At 31.9% G+C, this 17,356-nt stretch overlaps 3 protein-coding genes, 1 long non-coding RNA gene and 1 pseudogene across 22 annotated transcripts; 2 read left to right on the top strand and 3 right to left on the bottom strand.

The window, feature by feature from the left end:
* Window positions 1-451: 451 nt before the first annotated feature.
* LOC104774265 (putative polygalacturonase At3g15720) lies at window positions 452-3,173 on the bottom strand. Of its 7 annotated transcripts, none has more exons than XM_087486963.1 (9): window positions 2,996-3,173; window positions 2,522-2,638; window positions 2,310-2,431; window positions 2,038-2,196; window positions 1,732-1,939; window positions 1,413-1,494; window positions 1,215-1,323; window positions 1,005-1,127; window positions 452-921 (listed from the first exon to the last, which is right to left on the bottom strand). In XM_087486963.1, the coding sequence occupies exons 3-9, from the start codon at window positions 2,373-2,375 to the stop codon at window positions 493-495; spliced, it is 1,176 nt and encodes a 391-aa protein (XP_087343089.1). In that variant the 5' UTR covers window positions 2,376-2,431; window positions 2,522-2,638; window positions 2,996-3,173; the 3' UTR covers window positions 452-492. The 7 variants fall into 7 exon arrangements, with proteins under 7 accessions (XP_087343089.1, XP_087343086.1, XP_087343087.1 ...); XM_087486960.1 differs by having other exon boundaries at window positions 2,038-2,189; window positions 2,310-2,412; XM_087486961.1 differs by having other exon boundaries at window positions 2,038-2,123; window positions 2,310-2,412; window positions 2,996-3,145.
* A 2,105-nt stretch (window positions 3,174-5,278) lies between these two features.
* LOC104745886 (uncharacterized) lies at window positions 5,279-11,236 on the top strand. 11 transcript variants are annotated; one of them, XR_015582442.1, is made up of 7 exons: window positions 5,300-5,880; window positions 6,042-6,084; window positions 6,269-6,346; window positions 6,714-6,896; window positions 7,001-7,080; window positions 7,295-7,518; window positions 11,024-11,236. XR_015582442.1 is itself a non-coding variant. In XM_087488865.1 (7 exons), exons 1-3 carry the CDS (start codon window positions 5,421-5,423, stop codon window positions 6,229-6,231), a joined length of 552 nt encoding a protein of 183 aa, XP_087344991.1. In that variant the 5' UTR covers window positions 5,303-5,420; the 3' UTR covers window positions 6,232-6,346; window positions 6,714-6,896; window positions 7,001-7,080; window positions 7,295-7,457; window positions 11,024-11,236. The 11 variants fall into 11 exon arrangements, 7 of the variants coding, with proteins under 7 accessions (XP_087344987.1, XP_010465556.1, XP_087344991.1 ...); XM_087488865.1 differs by having other exon boundaries at window positions 5,303-5,900; window positions 6,203-6,346; window positions 7,295-7,457; XM_087488863.1 differs by having other exon boundaries at window positions 5,305-5,900; window positions 7,295-7,457.
* A 1,161-nt stretch (window positions 11,237-12,397) lies between these two features.
* On the bottom strand, window positions 12,398-16,779 carry LOC104745883 (linoleate 9S-lipoxygenase 5-like; annotated as a pseudogene). The gene is made up of 9 exons (XR_015582436.1): window positions 16,504-16,779; window positions 16,334-16,386; window positions 16,094-16,168; window positions 15,816-16,009; window positions 15,660-15,719; window positions 15,188-15,244; window positions 15,058-15,085; window positions 13,452-13,725; window positions 12,398-13,349 (listed from the first exon to the last, which is right to left on the bottom strand). The product of XR_015582436.1 is annotated as a linoleate 9S-lipoxygenase 5-like (transcript).
* On the top strand, window positions 13,723-14,812 carry LOC147926337 (uncharacterized). 2 transcript variants are annotated; one of them, XR_015582438.1, is made up of 3 exons: window positions 13,723-13,924; window positions 14,051-14,184; window positions 14,299-14,812. It is a non-coding gene; the product is annotated as an uncharacterized LOC147926337 (long non-coding RNA). The 2 variants fall into 2 exon arrangements; XR_015582437.1 differs by lacking the exon at window positions 13,723-13,924 and having other exon boundaries at window positions 13,958-14,184; window positions 14,299-14,568.
* LOC104745885 (uncharacterized) lies at window positions 15,380-16,675 on the bottom strand. Its single transcript, XM_087487022.1, has 7 exons — window positions 16,657-16,675; window positions 16,334-16,386; window positions 16,257-16,277; window positions 16,094-16,168; window positions 15,953-16,009; window positions 15,660-15,719; window positions 15,380-15,487 (listed from the first exon to the last, which is right to left on the bottom strand). Exons 1-7 carry the CDS (start codon window positions 16,673-16,675, stop codon window positions 15,380-15,382), a joined length of 393 nt encoding a protein of 130 aa, XP_087343148.1.
* Window positions 16,780-17,356: the final 577 nt, after the last annotated feature.

Genomic DNA, 17,356 nt, shown 5'->3' with positions numbered 1-17,356 from the left:
ATTTAGTCAATGTTCTAATATGTCGCAGAATATATGGAGAATATGTCGTTGTTTTGTTTGTTAATTTGTTTCTTACTTAACGACTCAACCATGAAAATATTTCCATATCCATTGTTAATATCAAAGATTTACTTTTGATATATTAATTATTGTTAGCATTTTTTAATTTGTTTTTTTGGATAATAAATACTAATGGCATTGGTTATAAATATCTTCAAACTTCAAGACTACTTTGATAAAAGGTTAATCATAATTGCTAATTCTCTAATTGATTTGGCCTAAAATCCTAGATAATTAAATTTGGAATTTGATTTTTAATTAGAAGTTTTTTCTAATGATGCAGTCATACAGACCACATAGATATAGTTTAAAGAATCCGGATATATTGTTTCCACTCTCACTAATATCTAATCACTTCAATTTGAAATCCATGTGGTGACGAAACGCATAAAAACAAGGGTTACTTTATCATCTCCACTTGTATAATATACTTTAGAAGTTTTCCATTAATAATCTAAAACTGTATGTAACCAAAGAGATAAATGAAAATAATACGGTATTGGAAACTATAAGTCGTTTCCCTCTGCTTTCAAAATCCCATATTGGATCTTGCATCGGTTGTGTTCTTGGTTGCACTGATTGTGCCAACATGCAAGTTTGTTCCGGCGATGACAACATATTTGCGGTAAGGGCTAAGCATTCTAGACCTGGGACAGCGAGTGTGGACGCACCTCTCACGTTTAAACATTGTCCTTGTGCGACTTGTCCTGATCCTGATGATGCGGTTGCTATTTTCACGTCTCTCAAGAAAATATCTGTGCACGGTACTCTCTCGCTGCACCTGAAGTCAACTCCGTACTCTGACTTCGACGTCCCAACGAAATTACTATACATCACATTGCTCACTTCCACTGCCGACGACTAAAACAACCAAAAAAATATATATTTCATTTTCTGATCTAAAACAATTTTATGATCAACGTTAGTAAATTTGTGGTACGTACCTTATGATCTTTGGCTTTATCAGAATCTCCTCCGTTGTAGAGCTGATCGATAATAATTGGATTTTCTACATTGTCTAGAGTTATTCCATGGAATGTAATCATTCTTGCGTAACCCGATCCGCCCTATGTATATTAGGAGATATTATAAAGAACAAGAAAAAGAAACACAATGTAAAATCATGAGTTAATGAGAGATTATTAGAAAAGTACCTGCCAAGTTTTGATCCGAGCCCCATTCGTAGTTCCTCTGAAGTTACAGTTTTGGACACATACATTCTCAACGGTAGCTGTCTCCCCATCTTTTCCCAAGCTTCCTATGCTATATATTTTACAATATACATGGTTAATGGTTTTTAGTATATACTATATAAAAATAACGTTACTTTGGTAGATTTTTAATTAGTTAACCTTATTCCATGGCCTGGTCCGCAGTCTATACCGGAAATCCGGATGTTTGACGTCCCTGAACTTATCGCTATGCAATCATCACCTAGTAATGAGTGTAACGACATGTGAATGATACATCAATTAAGATAATCAGTAAATTCCAAACGACATTATATGGATGCGACATTCGGTGGACCGTCTATTTTGACATGTAACAAGATTGCATTCATACAGGAACTAGTTCTAAAGCTGCTTTTGTTTTAATAATGTATGTAATCTGAGGCAATACTAAAAAATTGCCAAGAGTCCCCAAAAGTAGTTAGAAATTGAGTTTTCATACCGGTTGCGATGAGGCAGTCTTGGATGACAACGTTGGATGAACCGCCTACGTCGATGCCATCAGTGTTAGGACTTAATTCCGGCGCATTTATCCGGAGACTTGAGATGGTCACGTAGTTGCAATCGTTAATGTGAATGTGAGCCATTGGACTATCTACGTGCGTTAATCCACTCAATCTAAGGTTGTTGCAGCTCTTGAACTTCAATGCCTAATACCTCAGAATATCTCGTTTTATTTAATTTTCATAAAACTGCAAACAAAACGAATCAATGTTTTGGAAAATGAAACATCTAACGTGACACTCACGGTAGGTCTGGAGCCTTTGTGTTCCCACCAGCTCGAACCCTGGCCGTTAATTTCGCCGTCACCTTCAACCACAAGTCCTTCAATGTCTGCAAAAAGAATCCATTGATCTTTGTCTCCTTTCCAATTTCCTTTACTCGATGCAACCAGATTGCCTAAAATCTTCATTTAAATTACTAATTACTCACCTTAATATATTATTCGTTGTTACTATATTAACAGAAAAAGCATATTCTTCATGAATAAAAACAGAAAACAGGGGAAAAACAGAGTACCTGCACAAAAATAGGGGCCGATTTGCAAGAGCCTTGAAACTTCAGGGGCTGTAACATAAATGTCATCCCTGCCGGCACGACAAGCTGCCCATCTCCTGTTCCGCTACAGACAGCTTCCCAAGCTTTTAAGAACATTGATTCGTTTATAATTTCAGAAAAAAAATTTGGATGTATAATGAACAAATTGCAACTGCAAGACAAGCATATTTTACCTGTGAATCGTCTGTAACTCCATCTCCAACCGCTCCGAATTGAGTAACATCCAATGCATTCGAAGATGTGAAGATTTGGAGAATGACCAGTGAGAAACTCAAGAACCAAGTCTTCTTCTTCATATATTTTTGGAGAAAGAAGAGTTAACCATGAAAGAAAATGAATATATTTACAGTATAAGAACATAGATTGTTCAAGCGAAGGCTTTACTATAGACTACTTATATAGATGCCATATTTACAAAGAAAAGAAGATGCTTAAAGACCTTTACCATTTTCAGCGGGTATGTGTGGGACAGTAGAAGACAACGTATGTGAAAATCCAAAAATATGTATAGGTATATGTACATTTAAATTTCTTAACAAAACAAATGATACAGTAACAACTACATTAATTACCAGTGTCCATGGGGGGTCGGAGTGGGCACTGTAATTATTAGTAATAATAAAAAAGGTTGTCATAAAAGTACGTACCATTGTCTTACTATTAGGGGGTGGTACTGAATTCAGATTGATGAAGATTTTTGAAGAGTTTAACAAAATCATTAAAATGAATAAGTGAAAGATTGTTAAAAATTGCTAGAGAGTTTTGTTGATTAGTTTTCTAAAATTTTGTTAAGTTTTCCAAACAATCCATTTTGTTAAGTTTTCCAAACAATCCATGTATTTTTGTATTTTTATAATACTTTCGATGACTTTAATTTGTAAAGAAAGTGTCTAAAATCATGAACCAATAACATAATAATTAAACTCATTAACAATCCTATATTATTTTGTATTAATTGAATAATACAAAACTTTTAGTGACTTTATAAAAGTCTCAATCCAATAACCCAAATTTGTTAAGATTTTAAATGACTTTTTACAAATCACAAACTAATAACACTAAACTTTAACAGAGTTTAATAAAATTTTAATCTAATAACAACAGATTCTACATAACATATAAAATCTTTAAATCTCTATTCAAATCTCAAACTAATAACTCCCACTTAGTGTTATCTATAGCAAAAATATAATTGTGTATTCATTTAGAACAATTTTAAAGGAAATTACTAACACTACTAGATTAAGACCCGTGCTAGAGCACGGTTTGAAATTCATTTTATTTATATTGTAATTTTTATGTAAAATATAATTTATGTGATTGTTGTTAAAAGTTTTTTTTGGATAAAATATTATGCAATAAAATCATATGCTAAATATGATGGCTTGAAAAAGATACATATTATGTAAGTTTTATACTGTTAATGATTCTAGATAAGTACTCGTGCTATAACACTGATTAAATTTAATTTTCTACAAAATTATGTATATTTTATATTTTAAAATATTGTAGTTTATGTATGTGAAGTTATTTCAACAATGTATATTCTGCATCATGACTTGAATGTCATTATAAGACATAATTTTGTAAATTAGTTTTTAAAAAGCGAGTAATTATATTATGAGTAATTTAATATATTGTTATACTTTTCGTTTTAATATACTTGGTTTCTTGAAATTCTTTCATATTATTGACATTGCTATAACAAATCAATTTGGAGTGTTTATAGCTTCTAACTTTTATATCAAGATTCAATATTTTATAAATATTTCAAAATAAATTATTTAAAGTTTATTATATTATATAAAATTCAACAAAAATATGAAATTGAATTTAAATATTCAAATTTTGACCCATTACTAAGTAAATTTTTTAATTCAATTGATATTTTTTAAAGAATAATATTACTAAAGCTTGAATATTTTATAAATTGAACAATTTATATTTGTTTTAAAAAATCAACTTATGGTATATCTGGAAATAAAACTATTTTTATTATAATATGATAATTTATTTGTTTTACAAAATAGACTCATATATAAAAATGAGAGCTGAAGTATTATGATAATTAATAAATTAATATGTTAAGTTAGATATAAAAAAAATAATATGGATGAATAAAGGAAATTAATATGGTAAATTAGATGATATCAAATGATTTTTTAGAATATTTCTTTAAGATTTTCGGAAATAAATTAAAGTTGCACCCAATATTTAACTTGTAACCAATTAATCTATCAATTAATCTATAACCTATTTGCAAACAACTTATTAAAATTATATAGTTTACAAAACAATGTTGTTTAATTCCGCTTTATTATAAAGGGAATAACAAAAGTATAAGGAAAAATATTTATAAGTAAACTGCCATAGTTTATATGAAAGTCTATTCAACAAAAAAAAAACTTCCATATACAAACAAACTAAATTGGTATTTTTCAGTCGCTAAAAAATTTGGAAGTCCTAAAAGAGAACACCTAAAATCTTGGTTATGGAGACATCATTTTTATGATTCTGAACTTGAAAGTTTGAGTGGTCCACGGACTCCAAAATAAGAGTGGCATGTTTTTATTTTAGGAGAGATTGGCACTATGGCACAGTTTTTATGGCACATTCTAGCACACTTTCTATCCATGAGACACTTTTTTACAACTTTTTAAACTATTCACATAATTTTTGGACTATTTTGCCCTTGACATATAACAAGAATATGAGAGAGAGTTAAGATCAAACTAGAGTTTAAACAAAACAAAATATGGGGACCATTTTTACTAGGGAAATTACCTAGAATATTACATAAAAGTAGGTTTATTACTATAACAACACGTTATGATTCTTGACTTACTCAAACAATACAGAAAAGTTTGATTATTACTTCTAAACCAGAGTTGTGTGTTTTATTACGGTTTATGCCATTTACATTTAAAATTGTCTTTGATTTTTAAGAGAAAGGAACACAAAAACCTTGAAGAATCGATTCCTGATTTTTTTTGGGATTCTCTTAAATTTGGGTTGGTAAAAAAATATGAGATTGATTCCTTCTAATTTGATTCATCTTCTTCGACTAAAATCATGGCAAAAGAAAGAAAATTATCAGAGCTGGACAATTATTCTGTGGGCTCACTGTTCACTTTCTCTCTCAAGAACAAAGTTGTAGATCTAGTTTTTATTTTGCGTGAGTCCAAAACTTGTGGGTTGTTCTCTCCTTCTCTTCAACCTCCTCAGTCGCCGATCTTCAACAGTGGGTGTGAAACAACAATAGAGCGAGATACAATGGCGATGAGCTTGATGAACAGAGCAATCTCAAGAACCGAAACCGTCGGTGCTTTCAGACTCTCGTTTAATCTCCTTAGGAATTTCTCTGCGTCGCCGGCGGCATCTCCTCCATCGAGTGAAAACCCTAGCTCCGATGCGAATAAACCTAAAAGAAGAAAGAAGAAGAACTTAATCGAAGTCGCTCAGTTATTACCTAACTGGGGAATCGGGTACCATATGGCTAAAGCTGACTGGAACAGAATCTCTTATGAAATCAGTAAGATCAATCTCTACCAGGTCCTTTCTTCTTCTTCTTCTTCTTCTTCACTTTCACTTACTGTTTTGTGTTCTCTTTCTTGTTTGGTTGTAAAGTTTACATTTTTTCATATGCTGAGAAGATGCATTTGGGGTTTTGTTTGATTTTGGATTCAAATGCAGTATGGTAGACATGGAAAAGCTTGGGGGATTGTTCACAAAGATGGTGAGTCTTTTTTTTGGTTCCTCTATGCTTTTTCATTGTTTGCTTTCCCAAGTTTGTAAAGGTTTCTTCTTGTCCTTGAAGCCAATCTTTTTACCCCTTTGTTTTTCGATTACATTAGAATCTCTCCATCTCAGTCTCTCGCTCTAGGGTTCTGGGTTCCCAGCGCTGACTATACATCATTCAGGTAAAATATCTTGGGGAGGATGGGCCAAATACACCTCTTATTGGAGCTACTACTGTGTGCTCTCCTTGGGATCTTTTGGTCAGTAGATCCTCACGTCCACTCTAACTAATATTCTGTGATATTCCTAAGTATTTAAAATTCATAGTGAAAAAAAAATGGCTCTCTTCATTTCAAGAATAAGGTTCTTGTCTCACATCATCTTCTTTGAGATACTTTAATACTTTGGAACCTACAAGTTCCTGCTTCTAGTATGATTATTTTGACTATCGAATTCCTAAAATTGGTCTGGATAATCTAGAAAAGATTTATTAGTAGGAAAATAGAAATCATATTCTATTTGTGCAAAGTAACAATACACAATAGATGACTTATGCCATTCATACTTTTGATTGTAACCTACTTGAGATAAGCCTGCGATAAGCTATTTGTTGTCAATTTTATACAGAACTTCTCAGGACTTTCCCACCTCAACATCAAGATGCAAAGAGCAAAGTAGTGTGCACAGATTAGCTTTGCTTGTATGAGACATGCTCAGGGGATTCACAATGTTGATGGGGAAAAGAACTATAAGGCCTACATGTCTCATGAGTACTTCGATGCAGAGTTGACCCAACTTGGCTGGAAACAGGTATGTAGAAAAAAGAGCTGCACTTGCACCACTTTATTCAAAATGTTAAATAGATTCATCTTTCCAACTTCAGTTACTGAAGAGATAGTTTCTCTTGGTGACAGGTAGATGGTTTGTGTAAGCATATTCATTCCAGTGGACTTCACAAGAAGATTGAACTGGTCAGATCGTCTCCACTGATGAGGTGTATTTGTGATTACAGAGGTCTTCTGCTAATTTGTCTACTTGGTTAGGAAGGCTAACAGAGTTATTGGTTGCCAGTGTGTTCTTAGACTAACAGATTGTGCTTCCATTTATTTGTGTCATTATATTATAAAATGAAATTTGAGCAGAAAACTTTATTTACATTAACATTTGAAGATTTTAAAATTGTTAACGATGTTATGTTTTGTATGTAGAACATTGTAAACTGCTGTTGGTGTTTTTGGTGGAGAGGGATACACATATATGAGTGATGTACTACCTCTAATGGTAGCAAATGCAGGAAACAACATCCGTGCAGCTATATCGAGTTTAAATTGCCCACCAATTATTACAGAGGAGTCCTGCAGAGAACATTTGGTATGCTTTTTTTCTACAGAGAACCCCAATTATTACAGAGGAGTCCTACAGAGGAGTCATGGTAAACTATCAAACGATTTTAATCTTTCATGTCCATAAAATCAAGTCCACATAGACGCTAAATTATACAGGTCCACTAAAAATTATTTGTATTGGTGAAGTAGTCATTGTTAACTATCAAACAATTTTAACCTCATCATATCCCCTAAAAACCTAAGCATGAAATCGCTCATTATATCCTATACTAAACTCTAAACCCTACACCTCTAAACTCTAAACCCTAAAACTCTAAACCCTAAATCCTAAATTTTAGATCATAAACCATAATCATAAATTTAATTTCATAGTAATTGTAACAAATGTAGCCAAATCTGAATAATTTTTACTAGAAAACATAAAACTGATGGTCAATAACAAATGAAAAAGATTTGATGGATGATATTATATATACTAAACATGAAACTATATAATCATAAATATATAAGCATATAGATTTGATTTTGTAGATGATAAATATATCAAAATGCAAAACTAAAAATATAATGTATAAATGTGGCTAAGGAATAAATATATTGTTATCTACCACTCAAGATTATTCAAACACATATATTAAAGAAAGGGAGTAAGATAAACAAATAAAATAAAAATTATTTGGAGATGGAGAGAGAGTTAGAGAGGGTGAGAAAAAAAAAAGATAAAGGATATGAAATAGAATAAAAAAATAAAAATTAAAAGAAGGATGTATTGTTGGGAAGTAATATGTTTGGAGAAAGAGTTAAAGGGTAAGAAAGTAAAACAATATAAGAAAAGTGTGTAGTGGTGCAAAAGTGTGTTAGAATGTAATTTTTTATAGAAAAATGTGTTAGAGTGCAAATATTTCTTTTAGATATTAGTGAGAATGGGAACAATATATCCGGATTCTTTAAAGTATATGTGGTCTGTATGACTGCATCATTAGAAAAAACTTCTAATTAATAATCAAATTCCAAATTTAATTATCTAGGATTTTAGGCCAAATCAATTAGAGAATTAGCAATTATGACTAATCTTATCTATATTAACATTTTTACATCAGTTTTATCAAAGTAGTCTTGGAGTTTGAAGGTATTTACAACCAATGCCATTAGTATTTATTATCCAAAAAAATAAATTAAAAAATGCTAACAATAATTAATATATCAAAAGTAAATCTTTGATATTAACAATGGATATGAAAATATTTTCATGGTTGAGTCGTTAATTAACAAACAAATTAACAAACAAATTAACGACATATTCTCCATATATTCCGCAACATATTAGAACATTGCCTAAATCAAATCACCACCCATAAAAGAATATTACCTACTCGGATTTGGTAAGGCAGCTTTTTAAAGGTATAAACGAAATATGAACAATACTTATATACATATATCTAATCAGTCTTTACAATTAATTATCTACTAATTACAGTATAACCAAATATGATTTTATTTTTCACTAGCAATTGACCCGTGCTACGCGCGGAAGTTAGATGAAGGTGTATTTGGGGGTTTTGTTGTGTATATTATTTTTTGGTTATGTAAATTCATCTTTATGTCTGTTTTTGTATTTGATTTGGTTGCTTATGTTGTTTGTTGGATATTTTTTTTAAAAAATAGGTTTTGCAGTAAGTATAATTTAGTGTGTTTTTTTCTTTTCAAAATTTGAGATCATCTTCTGTGTTTTTTAAATATTTTAAAATTATTATGATGAGAAGTTAACAATGTGTACTTAAAGTTGTTGTTTTGCTGTAGTTGTTAGTTGATTAATATATTATTATTTGTCATTTTGTCGTTGTCTAGTATTTGACATGTGCTTAGCGGGAGAGTTTGATTAGAGTGTGATATGTGTTTTTTGGTGGATATTTATAAAGTGTTTTGTTATTTTCTCTTTATATCTTGGTTGCTATTTTTTGGTGTTTTTTTTAAATGGTCATTTTGGCTTTCTTGCTTGCTTTTTTTGCATTAAGTATATAATCTACTGTGTAGTTTTACATTTTTATTTTATATTAGTTGTGTTTATTTTACAATTTGGTTTTGTTTTTCAGTTATTTAAATTACATAGTTGTAGATTATGATGTATAAGTTGATTTCTGGATATAATTGTTTTTTTTCCTGTTATCCGTTTGTTTTTTTTGTGATTGTGTTACAAAGTTTGTAAATCAGTATTTTTTTTATAAGGTTTTAATTTACTTACATTTATGTATTTATATATCTATATTTTTTCTTACGTACATTGATTGGGTCCAAATATTCGTTTAGTCTTTTAAAGGTAGTGGTGTATTAGGTCTAGATTGGGTTTTATCAATTTGAGGATGTATTTGTCCTTTAGGGAAATAGCCCGTGTCTTGTAGTTTTGTTTTTTCTTCTTTACCGTATATCGGTTGTTGGATGGAATGGTGTATTTTGATCTAAAGGATAGTAGTAGGCTTGTAGATCTTATTTGATGGACGTTCTTCGTTTTGAAGCATTCACTGTGTCGATACAGAAAACTTTAATTTTTTTGGTGCCTTTGGGAAGGTTTTGTCTTGCCTTTGAATCGGTGGTGGATAATTGGTGCTCTCCTGGTTAGTTCATTGACCGCTGGCTCTCCCATGTGTACATTTCATTCTCTAATTAAGTAATCGACTCTTTTAAGAAGGTTGTTATAAGTTTAGTTTCAATAGGACCATCTCAGTATTTGGCTGGATTTATTATGATTTGCTCTTTTTGAAATTTCTTGTTTTTTTGTGGATTTCTGTTTGCGTATGTATTGATTCTGAAATACTACTGGTTCTGCTGTTTTTTTGCTATTTTTCAGGAGCCTTGGCTTTGGCTCGACTTCATTTACTAATCTTTTTTTAGCGTCTCTTTTGTGGTTTGTTAGTGTCTGCATCTCTTACCTTTTTTTTTGTTTGGTGATAGATGTGTCAACAGGTGCCAAATTAGGTTTACATTGTTTTAGTTTCGTTACCTTCATCCTGTTTTATTTTTCTTGATTCCCCTGTTTTGATTGGTCTTCCCTTTTGTACTTTTGCGACCTTGCTTTTGTTTACTGTATTTTTCTTTGAAGTTGTTCTTCGTGCATAACAATTTTATATCTTATAGGTAAACACCATTTTGCTAATATCTTTATCCTCGTGTTCATAGTTGTTCGTAATATCTGTTGACTTATGTTGGCATGCTGCTCTATTTTTTTTAATAAGTTGTTTCCAATTTTGTTGTATTTTCAATTTTTTGAGATTGGACACATTGACATAATATTTGAATAAGAAAACTTGTAAAAAACTCTTACATTGGAAATATAGGTCATTATTAAAGGATGATAACATTCATAAACCATATTGTCGATCGTTTAACTAAAAAAAGAAGACAAATTTGACCATTTGTTTGTAGTAGTAGCAATGAGGACATCTATTTTTCATGTCAGTGAGGCTACAGATGATGGTTGGTTGAACTTCTCTCAATGTAGTGAAGTAGCATTGTAGTTTTTGCACATTGATTTTGTGTAAGGACTTCTTGTTATTTTTCCAGCATTGATCACCCTTTGCTTTGTTTTCTTTCCAGCCTAGTTTATCCAACCACAATTGGCCTTCCTTAGTGTCACCTCTGCACAACTTCACAATACCGTAAAGGTAAATACCGTTTGCATAATTACCTTATGCTGCCTTTTTCAAGTGTTAACCCTTCTTCTGTGTTGTTGTTGTGAAACTACTCCTGGATTCTTTTGATGTAATGTGCCTCCACATTTTCACTTGCAATACATTTTTCCATTAAATCTTGGTACTTTCTTATTGCTGCTAATGGATGCATTGCTAGTGGTCTTAGGTTGATATTCTTGTAAACTCGATTATCTTGGGCTGTCTTTGCAAGGTCTGGTGATGCTAGCATAATATGTCTGACCGTTTTTCGTGAAATCCGAGCAGCTCTTGAGATGATTTAATAAAGAATAAGTAATTATAAACGAAAGGATGAAAGAAACATAACAAACACTGAAAAATATTAATTACAAAAAAGTGATACACAACTAAGAAAAAAAAAGGTAAACAACGATGATGGTATCATATTGGGCATAGTGGTATACAGTGAATTATTTATAGTGTTTGAAGTCGGTTACTTCAGTTTTTTTAGATTAGATAAGAAAGAATCTAGAATATCTTGATTGTGAAGTTTTAAATGACACATCTTTTTTGCCGTAAAAAAAAAATTAAAAATGATACATACATCTTTTTAAGATTGAGAAATATGTAGTCCGAAATATATGATCTAACTAATTTAAAAATATTTATAAGAATTGAATATTTGATATTTGTTTGTTATTAGAGAAATTATATCATCGCAATCAAACACAATCTTTATAAATGGTAAAACATTGATTGTGGAAAAAATCCTTTTAATTTGTTTGAAAATATTCTACTATAATATTTGATTGAAACTCTTCCATAACCAAACATTATTTAGTCTAAAATATGTTTTAATCGCTGAAAATAAATAACGTTTGATTTTGTTTTCTATTTTAGATTTTCACAGAATTTTACGGCAAAGATTTCATATCAACAATTTTTAACTTAGTTGAGTCATTAATATTCTTTCCAATATTATTGTTTTAAGAAATGGATATTGAAGTTGAGATATTATTTTTTTAACTAAATATTTAAATCTTTTAATTTAAAATGAAATGAGAAATTGATTTTGTAGATATATTATTGTTTTTTTTAATAGATATGTTTGGCAATATGATATATGATATGATTTTTATTTTTTTTACCCTTAAAGTGTACTCCCCAATTAATAGTATAATAATAATAATAAAGAAAATCATTGTAGTGGAATATATTGTTATCCCCTATAATTTTGATATACATTTTTACGTTATTTTTATACACTACTTAGCACACAAACTCTGTGGAGATCAAGATCCATATTGTCGGAGAGACAAAATAGACAAAATAGTTATATAAACAGTGGTGGAAAGTAAATAAAACCAAAGGAGAAAAATATACTCACTTTGAGTGACCATGTGAATCATATGAACAATGGATAGTAACGTAGAAGAGTTCATAATAGCAAGCAAAAACCCAAAAGAAAATAAAATATTAAAGTTAAATAATCAGGAGGAGTAACTCTATATTGAGACACTGTTAGGGATCCCTTTCCCAGTAAGCCCACCTTCTCTTGTATAATCTGTAGTATTCGGGTATAATAGAGTATACGGTATGTTAACCGGTCCGGTCCTGTTCTTGAATCTCTTGTCATTGTTTCTCCTTATGATATTGTTCTCTATCAGCTCCAGTTCTTTCCCAAACCGTTTAAACGCCTCTAAAGCCTCATCATCAGCCGTCCAATTCAGTGATTCCTCTACCCTAAGTAGACCTCCGCCGTTGAGTGCATAGACAAGGTCTCTATGATGGAGATCCCAAGAAGAGTCTGTAACTGCGGCGTGATCGTCTTCAAGAATGCTACGTCAATGTCTTCTGCCAGCTCAGCAAACTCAATGGTACCTGGCTCGGGCATAAACCGGCGGCTGACCGTAGGACGGTTAGGGAGAACCCCAGCGTAAGGGTACTGTCCGAAATTGACTGCTGCGTGAAAAGCAGAAGCGACCCAAATGATGATTGTGCAGGATTTGATAAGGTCGTCGCGGGTTTACATCAATGGCCACCATGATTCGTGTTGTCTGTCGCCGTGGCCTTTGGTTCGGAGCTCTGTCCACCATGATTGGAACTCTGTATCGTTTTGGACGGTTTTGTCGTTCTTGTAATAGAATGAGCAGTACTCAGTGACCCACGTTTTGATCGCTGACCAAATCTCTAATCCGTCGACCGCATAAGGGTAATCCTCGATCACAAGCTTAACACAATTGTCGCTGTTTGGATCTTCCACGGCAAGTCCTCTGCAGAAACAGGGCATTTTAAGGTTACGTCTTACGTGTCACACAAGACTCTAGGTCTACTTATGGCTCAACAATTGTGTAGAAAGAGACTTGATGCTTTACCTTTTGAGGAGATCTTTAGGGAGAGCTTGATCGGTGAAAACCCAATTCTTGTAAATTGAAGAAGACAGTTCCATGGCGTATCGACCCAGGAAGACCGTTCTCTCCAGAATTCCATCTGAACTTATGAAGACATGTCGCGCCAATGCATTGATGTTCATCGTGTCACGGAAATAAGGATGTAGAACAGTAGAAGCTTATATAGATCGGATGGACCACACTGAGTTGCCTATTCGACGCTATTATAAACGGTTCAATCACCGCATGAGTCTCGAACCTGCAAAAACCAGAAACAAACCGGTTACTTAAAACTGAATTCAAATCTTGGTCATTCTAAAGAAAACTTTTTAGGTAAGTTTGATTGTGTCTATGAGTCGTGTTTTGCGTTTTCTGTTAAGTGTCGGTGAGAGAGAAAGATACAAAGACGAGTCTCAAGTCTCCGTGGCCATTGTTGTTTGCTTCTTCCAGCCTTCCAGGTCAAACGTTACCACTCTCATCTCCTTGTTTTTGACTTTTCAAATCATGGATCCAAACAGAGATCGATGACTTTTGAGCAAAGTGGAATACCTAAACCCTTGCGCTACTTCTCCTTCACTGTACAGGTATTTATGATCGATTGATTGATTTAGCTGGAACTTACTGGAACTTGATAACAGAGTTATTTGCCTCTAACCACGTCTCGGGTGAGAATTGGGAACTGTCTCCCAAAGACGAAGAAGCTAGAAAGAACACAAAGGTAAAACTCCAACTCTCTTTGCTCCTTTTAACTCTAGGCGGCTCTTTTCTAATTTCTCTCTCAATATTTCTCTGTTTTTCTTTCAAAGTGATATTCCTCTCTTAATAAATTTAGGGCTATTAATTTAGCCGTTACAAAGACTGTGTGAAGTTAAACGCCATGGATCGAGAGTTACGTAAGAGAGGAATGTGTGAAGGTGGAGCGTGCTGTGGAGAAGCTTTATTAGGTTTAATCCATAGGCTAAAGAAATAGTTTGGGCCCAGAGACGTTGGCCCAGATTATGATATAAAATTATGATAATTTTATTGTGGAACAGTTTGTTTTTGAATGAATGTTTAGTGGGCTAATAATTATCTCTTAAAACCAAAACAATTAAAGAAGAAATGCTGACATGGCTGCACATGAAGAGAGGAAAATATAACTTTATATATACTAGGATAGTACCCGCGCTACACCGCGGAGAGGATTTTTATATACTTTTATTTTATTTTATTTTTTTGTATGATTTTAATTATTGTGTGTATTTTTTTTTCTTTTTATTATGTGTTGTTTTGTATGTTTGTATTAGATTAGAAATTCATTATATCTTTAGCATCTAATTTGTGAATTGTTTTGTGAATGATTCATTGTGCGTTTTATATTTGCTGTATTTGTTTTTTTTATCGATGTTTTTTTAAAATATGTCAATTAACGTATACTATGTACTTGGTTTGGAAGTGCTTTTGTTTTGTTTTTCTTTTCAGACAATGACTGTTATTTGTGGAACAAAATTAATTATCGTTAGGAGTATATTTTTTACAGTAGTTGTTTTGAAAAGTTGAGATTGTCTTGTTTAATAATGGAAAAATAGGTGGGTGAGATGGTCGGACTTACTTTTCTTCTGTTTCTTGGTTATCTTCACCTGCATATATATATATATATATATTTTGTTTTTTTGTTTTTTGTTAGTATTCGTGATAATTAAAAGTTAAGTATTATTGTTTTTGTTTTTGTTTGGTATTACCTGTGTGTGTGTGAGATGGTCGGAGTTACTTTTCTTTTGTTTCTTTGTTATCTTCACCTGCATATATATATATATATATTTGTTAGTATTCGTGGTAATGAAAATAAAGTATTATAGTTTTTGTTTACATAAAAAGGTAAGAAAACCAAAAAAAAAATGATTTACTGTTCTTCAGTGTCTTTTCTCAAGAATTTACTTCAATCCCTTCACTATATTACCAAACCAAATCAAGTTCATGACACTCAATGCAATCGGTACAACGAAAACCAGTAGATAACCGAATGTATGCATCCGTACCACCTGCCCACACACACACAAAACAGGTATAGATCATTAACTCGTAATCTCTATAATTAAACCACTACAACAACCAAAAAACAGAGAGTAATGCCTATTTTTTTTCCTAAAGACTACTCTGTTTGGTTTGCAAATTGGTTCGGTCTGGAAAGAACTAAACCGAACTCTTGGTTACCTGATCATAGTGTATGTAGACATGGTAAATCATGTAGACGAACAGAAGAATTCTTGCTGTCTGCAAACAAAACATGAAGTTGAGGACTTGAATCCAAGACATTTTATGAATTTACAACGAATTGAAAAAGGGTTTTTAAAAAAACTACTCACTAACCAAGCAAAGAAAATAGCAACTCCATTAATAAGATAAGATTTAGATCGCTTCAAACCAGCAACGTCAAGGTACTATCTAAGGTTAATCTCTGGTGTAGTCAATTCAGAGATTAAATCCATGTATGTTTAAAGCTGAGCCTCTCCAGAGAAGAGAGAATACGCTACTGCTGTTCCAGATAAGCAGTAATGGAAAATCTGAAAAAGATCAAGAATTATCAAGTAACTGAAACCAATGGAGGAACACAACACCGAAGCTTTATTAATTGTTGTCTGACTTACATATTCTGATCCTCCTAAAGAAGGGTATAACCAAAAGATCATTGCGAGATCCGCAAGAAAGTAACCAACTGATACCTATGCGCAAACACATCACAACAAAAGTATCAGATAGGTTGATCGATCAATGTTCATGAGTAGATATGAAAAAAAGATCTAAACTTACTCCTAAACCAATGTCCATAAGCTAAAATGTTTTTAAAAACAGAATTAAAAAAAGAAGTGAAGTGACGCAAAAATTACCAATTTGCAGAGAAAGATTCCAGCAATAACAGAAGTGTATGGAAGATATGGATCTGCTAATAAATTGAAAAGAAAACATTCACATTACCAAATCAAAAAAAAAAGCTTACACGAACAGAATCATAATGATCTCAACCAAAAGTTGAAAAAAAGCCAAGAAATAATTTCACCTGTTTTGAGAACTAATTCAATAGACAAAGACAAAGACTTTATCAATGGCGAATTCAGAAAAAAAAAGATGAATCCTTTTCTTCTGGGTCGGTGTTTTTTCTTTCCTTCTCCGAGATCGTGCAAAGGACTCAAAAAGATGATGGGAAACATACCTCTTTCAATCGGCGACATATAATCCAAATCCACCACAATCGAAGGTTGGTATGACGGCGACGAAGAGAGAAGCAATTGATTAAACGCAGTGTTACAAAGCGTTTTTGATTTACTTTGTCCACATAAGAAACCGAAAAGCTGACATGTATTAATTGTTATAATTTGATAGGTGGTTGATTTTTACCGAGGTGTCAACACCTGCTTCAATATAGAAGCTGATGTGTCAGAAGAGGAAAACAACACATCGTGTTTTTATTGTATTGATATATTACAAATTTTATTTGAACCATACATAACATGGCATAACACTAATGTAACAATATTTTTTTCCTGCCTTCGTTGTTATTTGAATTTTGATAAAACGGGCATATCTTACTCAAGTAAAGAATAAAAATTCTCTCACATCTGAACGAGAAAAAAATAAATATAAATCTGAAAAATTAAATTTATATCATTTCATAAATGACTAAATGAGAACAAAATAAATATAAATCTGAATGAGAAGTGAGTTTAACTTAACAAGCAACAAAAATTATAATTTTGTAATCGATTTTATTCGGTTATTTGTCTCGCTTCTTTAGATGAACGGTTAGTTATTCTAGATATAAAAAATTTCAAATTTCAAAAAATTCAAAATCTTATAAATATTTACACTTATTATAAAAATATCACAGACATAAATATATATATATATAAATA

This window comes from Camelina sativa, chromosome 15, assembly GCF_030686135.1.
Source record: "Camelina sativa cultivar CO46 ecotype springtype chromosome 15, ASM3068613v1".
NCBI classification, from domain to species: Eukaryota; Viridiplantae; Streptophyta; class Magnoliopsida; order Brassicales; family Brassicaceae; genus Camelina; species Camelina sativa.
Note: the sequence above shows the minus strand (reverse complement) of the source record. Positions and strands in the feature narration are given on the sequence as shown.

What these genes read in the sequence shown, in the direction of transcription:
- LOC104774265 (XM_087486959.1), bottom strand. Translation starts at nt 2,708, where the DNA reads ATGTTCTTATACTGTAAATATATTCATTTTCTTTCATGGTTAACTCTT. An exon ending in GAGTTACAGACGATTCACAG is followed by an intron (nt 2,432 to 2,521) that starts GTAAAATATGCT and finishes TGTTCTTAAAAG; the next exon opens with CTTGGGAAGCTGTCTGTAGC. An exon ending in CGGCCCCTATTTTTGTGCAG is followed by an intron (nt 2,197 to 2,309) that starts GTACTCTGTTTT and finishes ATTTAAATGAAG; the next exon opens with ATTTTAGGCAATCTGGTTGC.
- LOC104745886 (XM_087488863.1), top strand. Translation starts at nt 5,421, where the DNA reads ATGGCAAAAGAAAGAAAATTATCAGAGCTGGACAATTATTCTGTGGGC. An exon ending in GTAAGATCAATCTCTACCAG is followed by an intron (nt 5,901 to 6,041) that starts GTCCTTTCTTCT and finishes ATTCAAATGCAG; the next exon opens with TATGGTAGACATGGAAAAGC. An exon ending in GCTCTCCTTGGGATCTTTTG is followed by an intron (nt 6,347 to 6,713) that starts GTCAGTAGATCC and finishes AATTTTATACAG; the next exon opens with AACTTCTCAGGACTTTCCCA.
- LOC104745885 (XM_087487022.1), bottom strand. An exon ending in ATTCTCTCTTCTCTGGAGAG is followed by an intron (nt 15,720 to 15,952) that starts GCTCAGCTTTAA and finishes TTTTGTTTGCAG; the next exon opens with ACAGCAAGAATTCTTCTGTT. An exon ending in TCTACATACACTATGATCAG is followed by an intron (nt 15,488 to 15,659) that starts GTAACCAAGAGT and finishes GTGTGTGGGCAG; the next exon opens with GTGGTACGGATGCATACATT.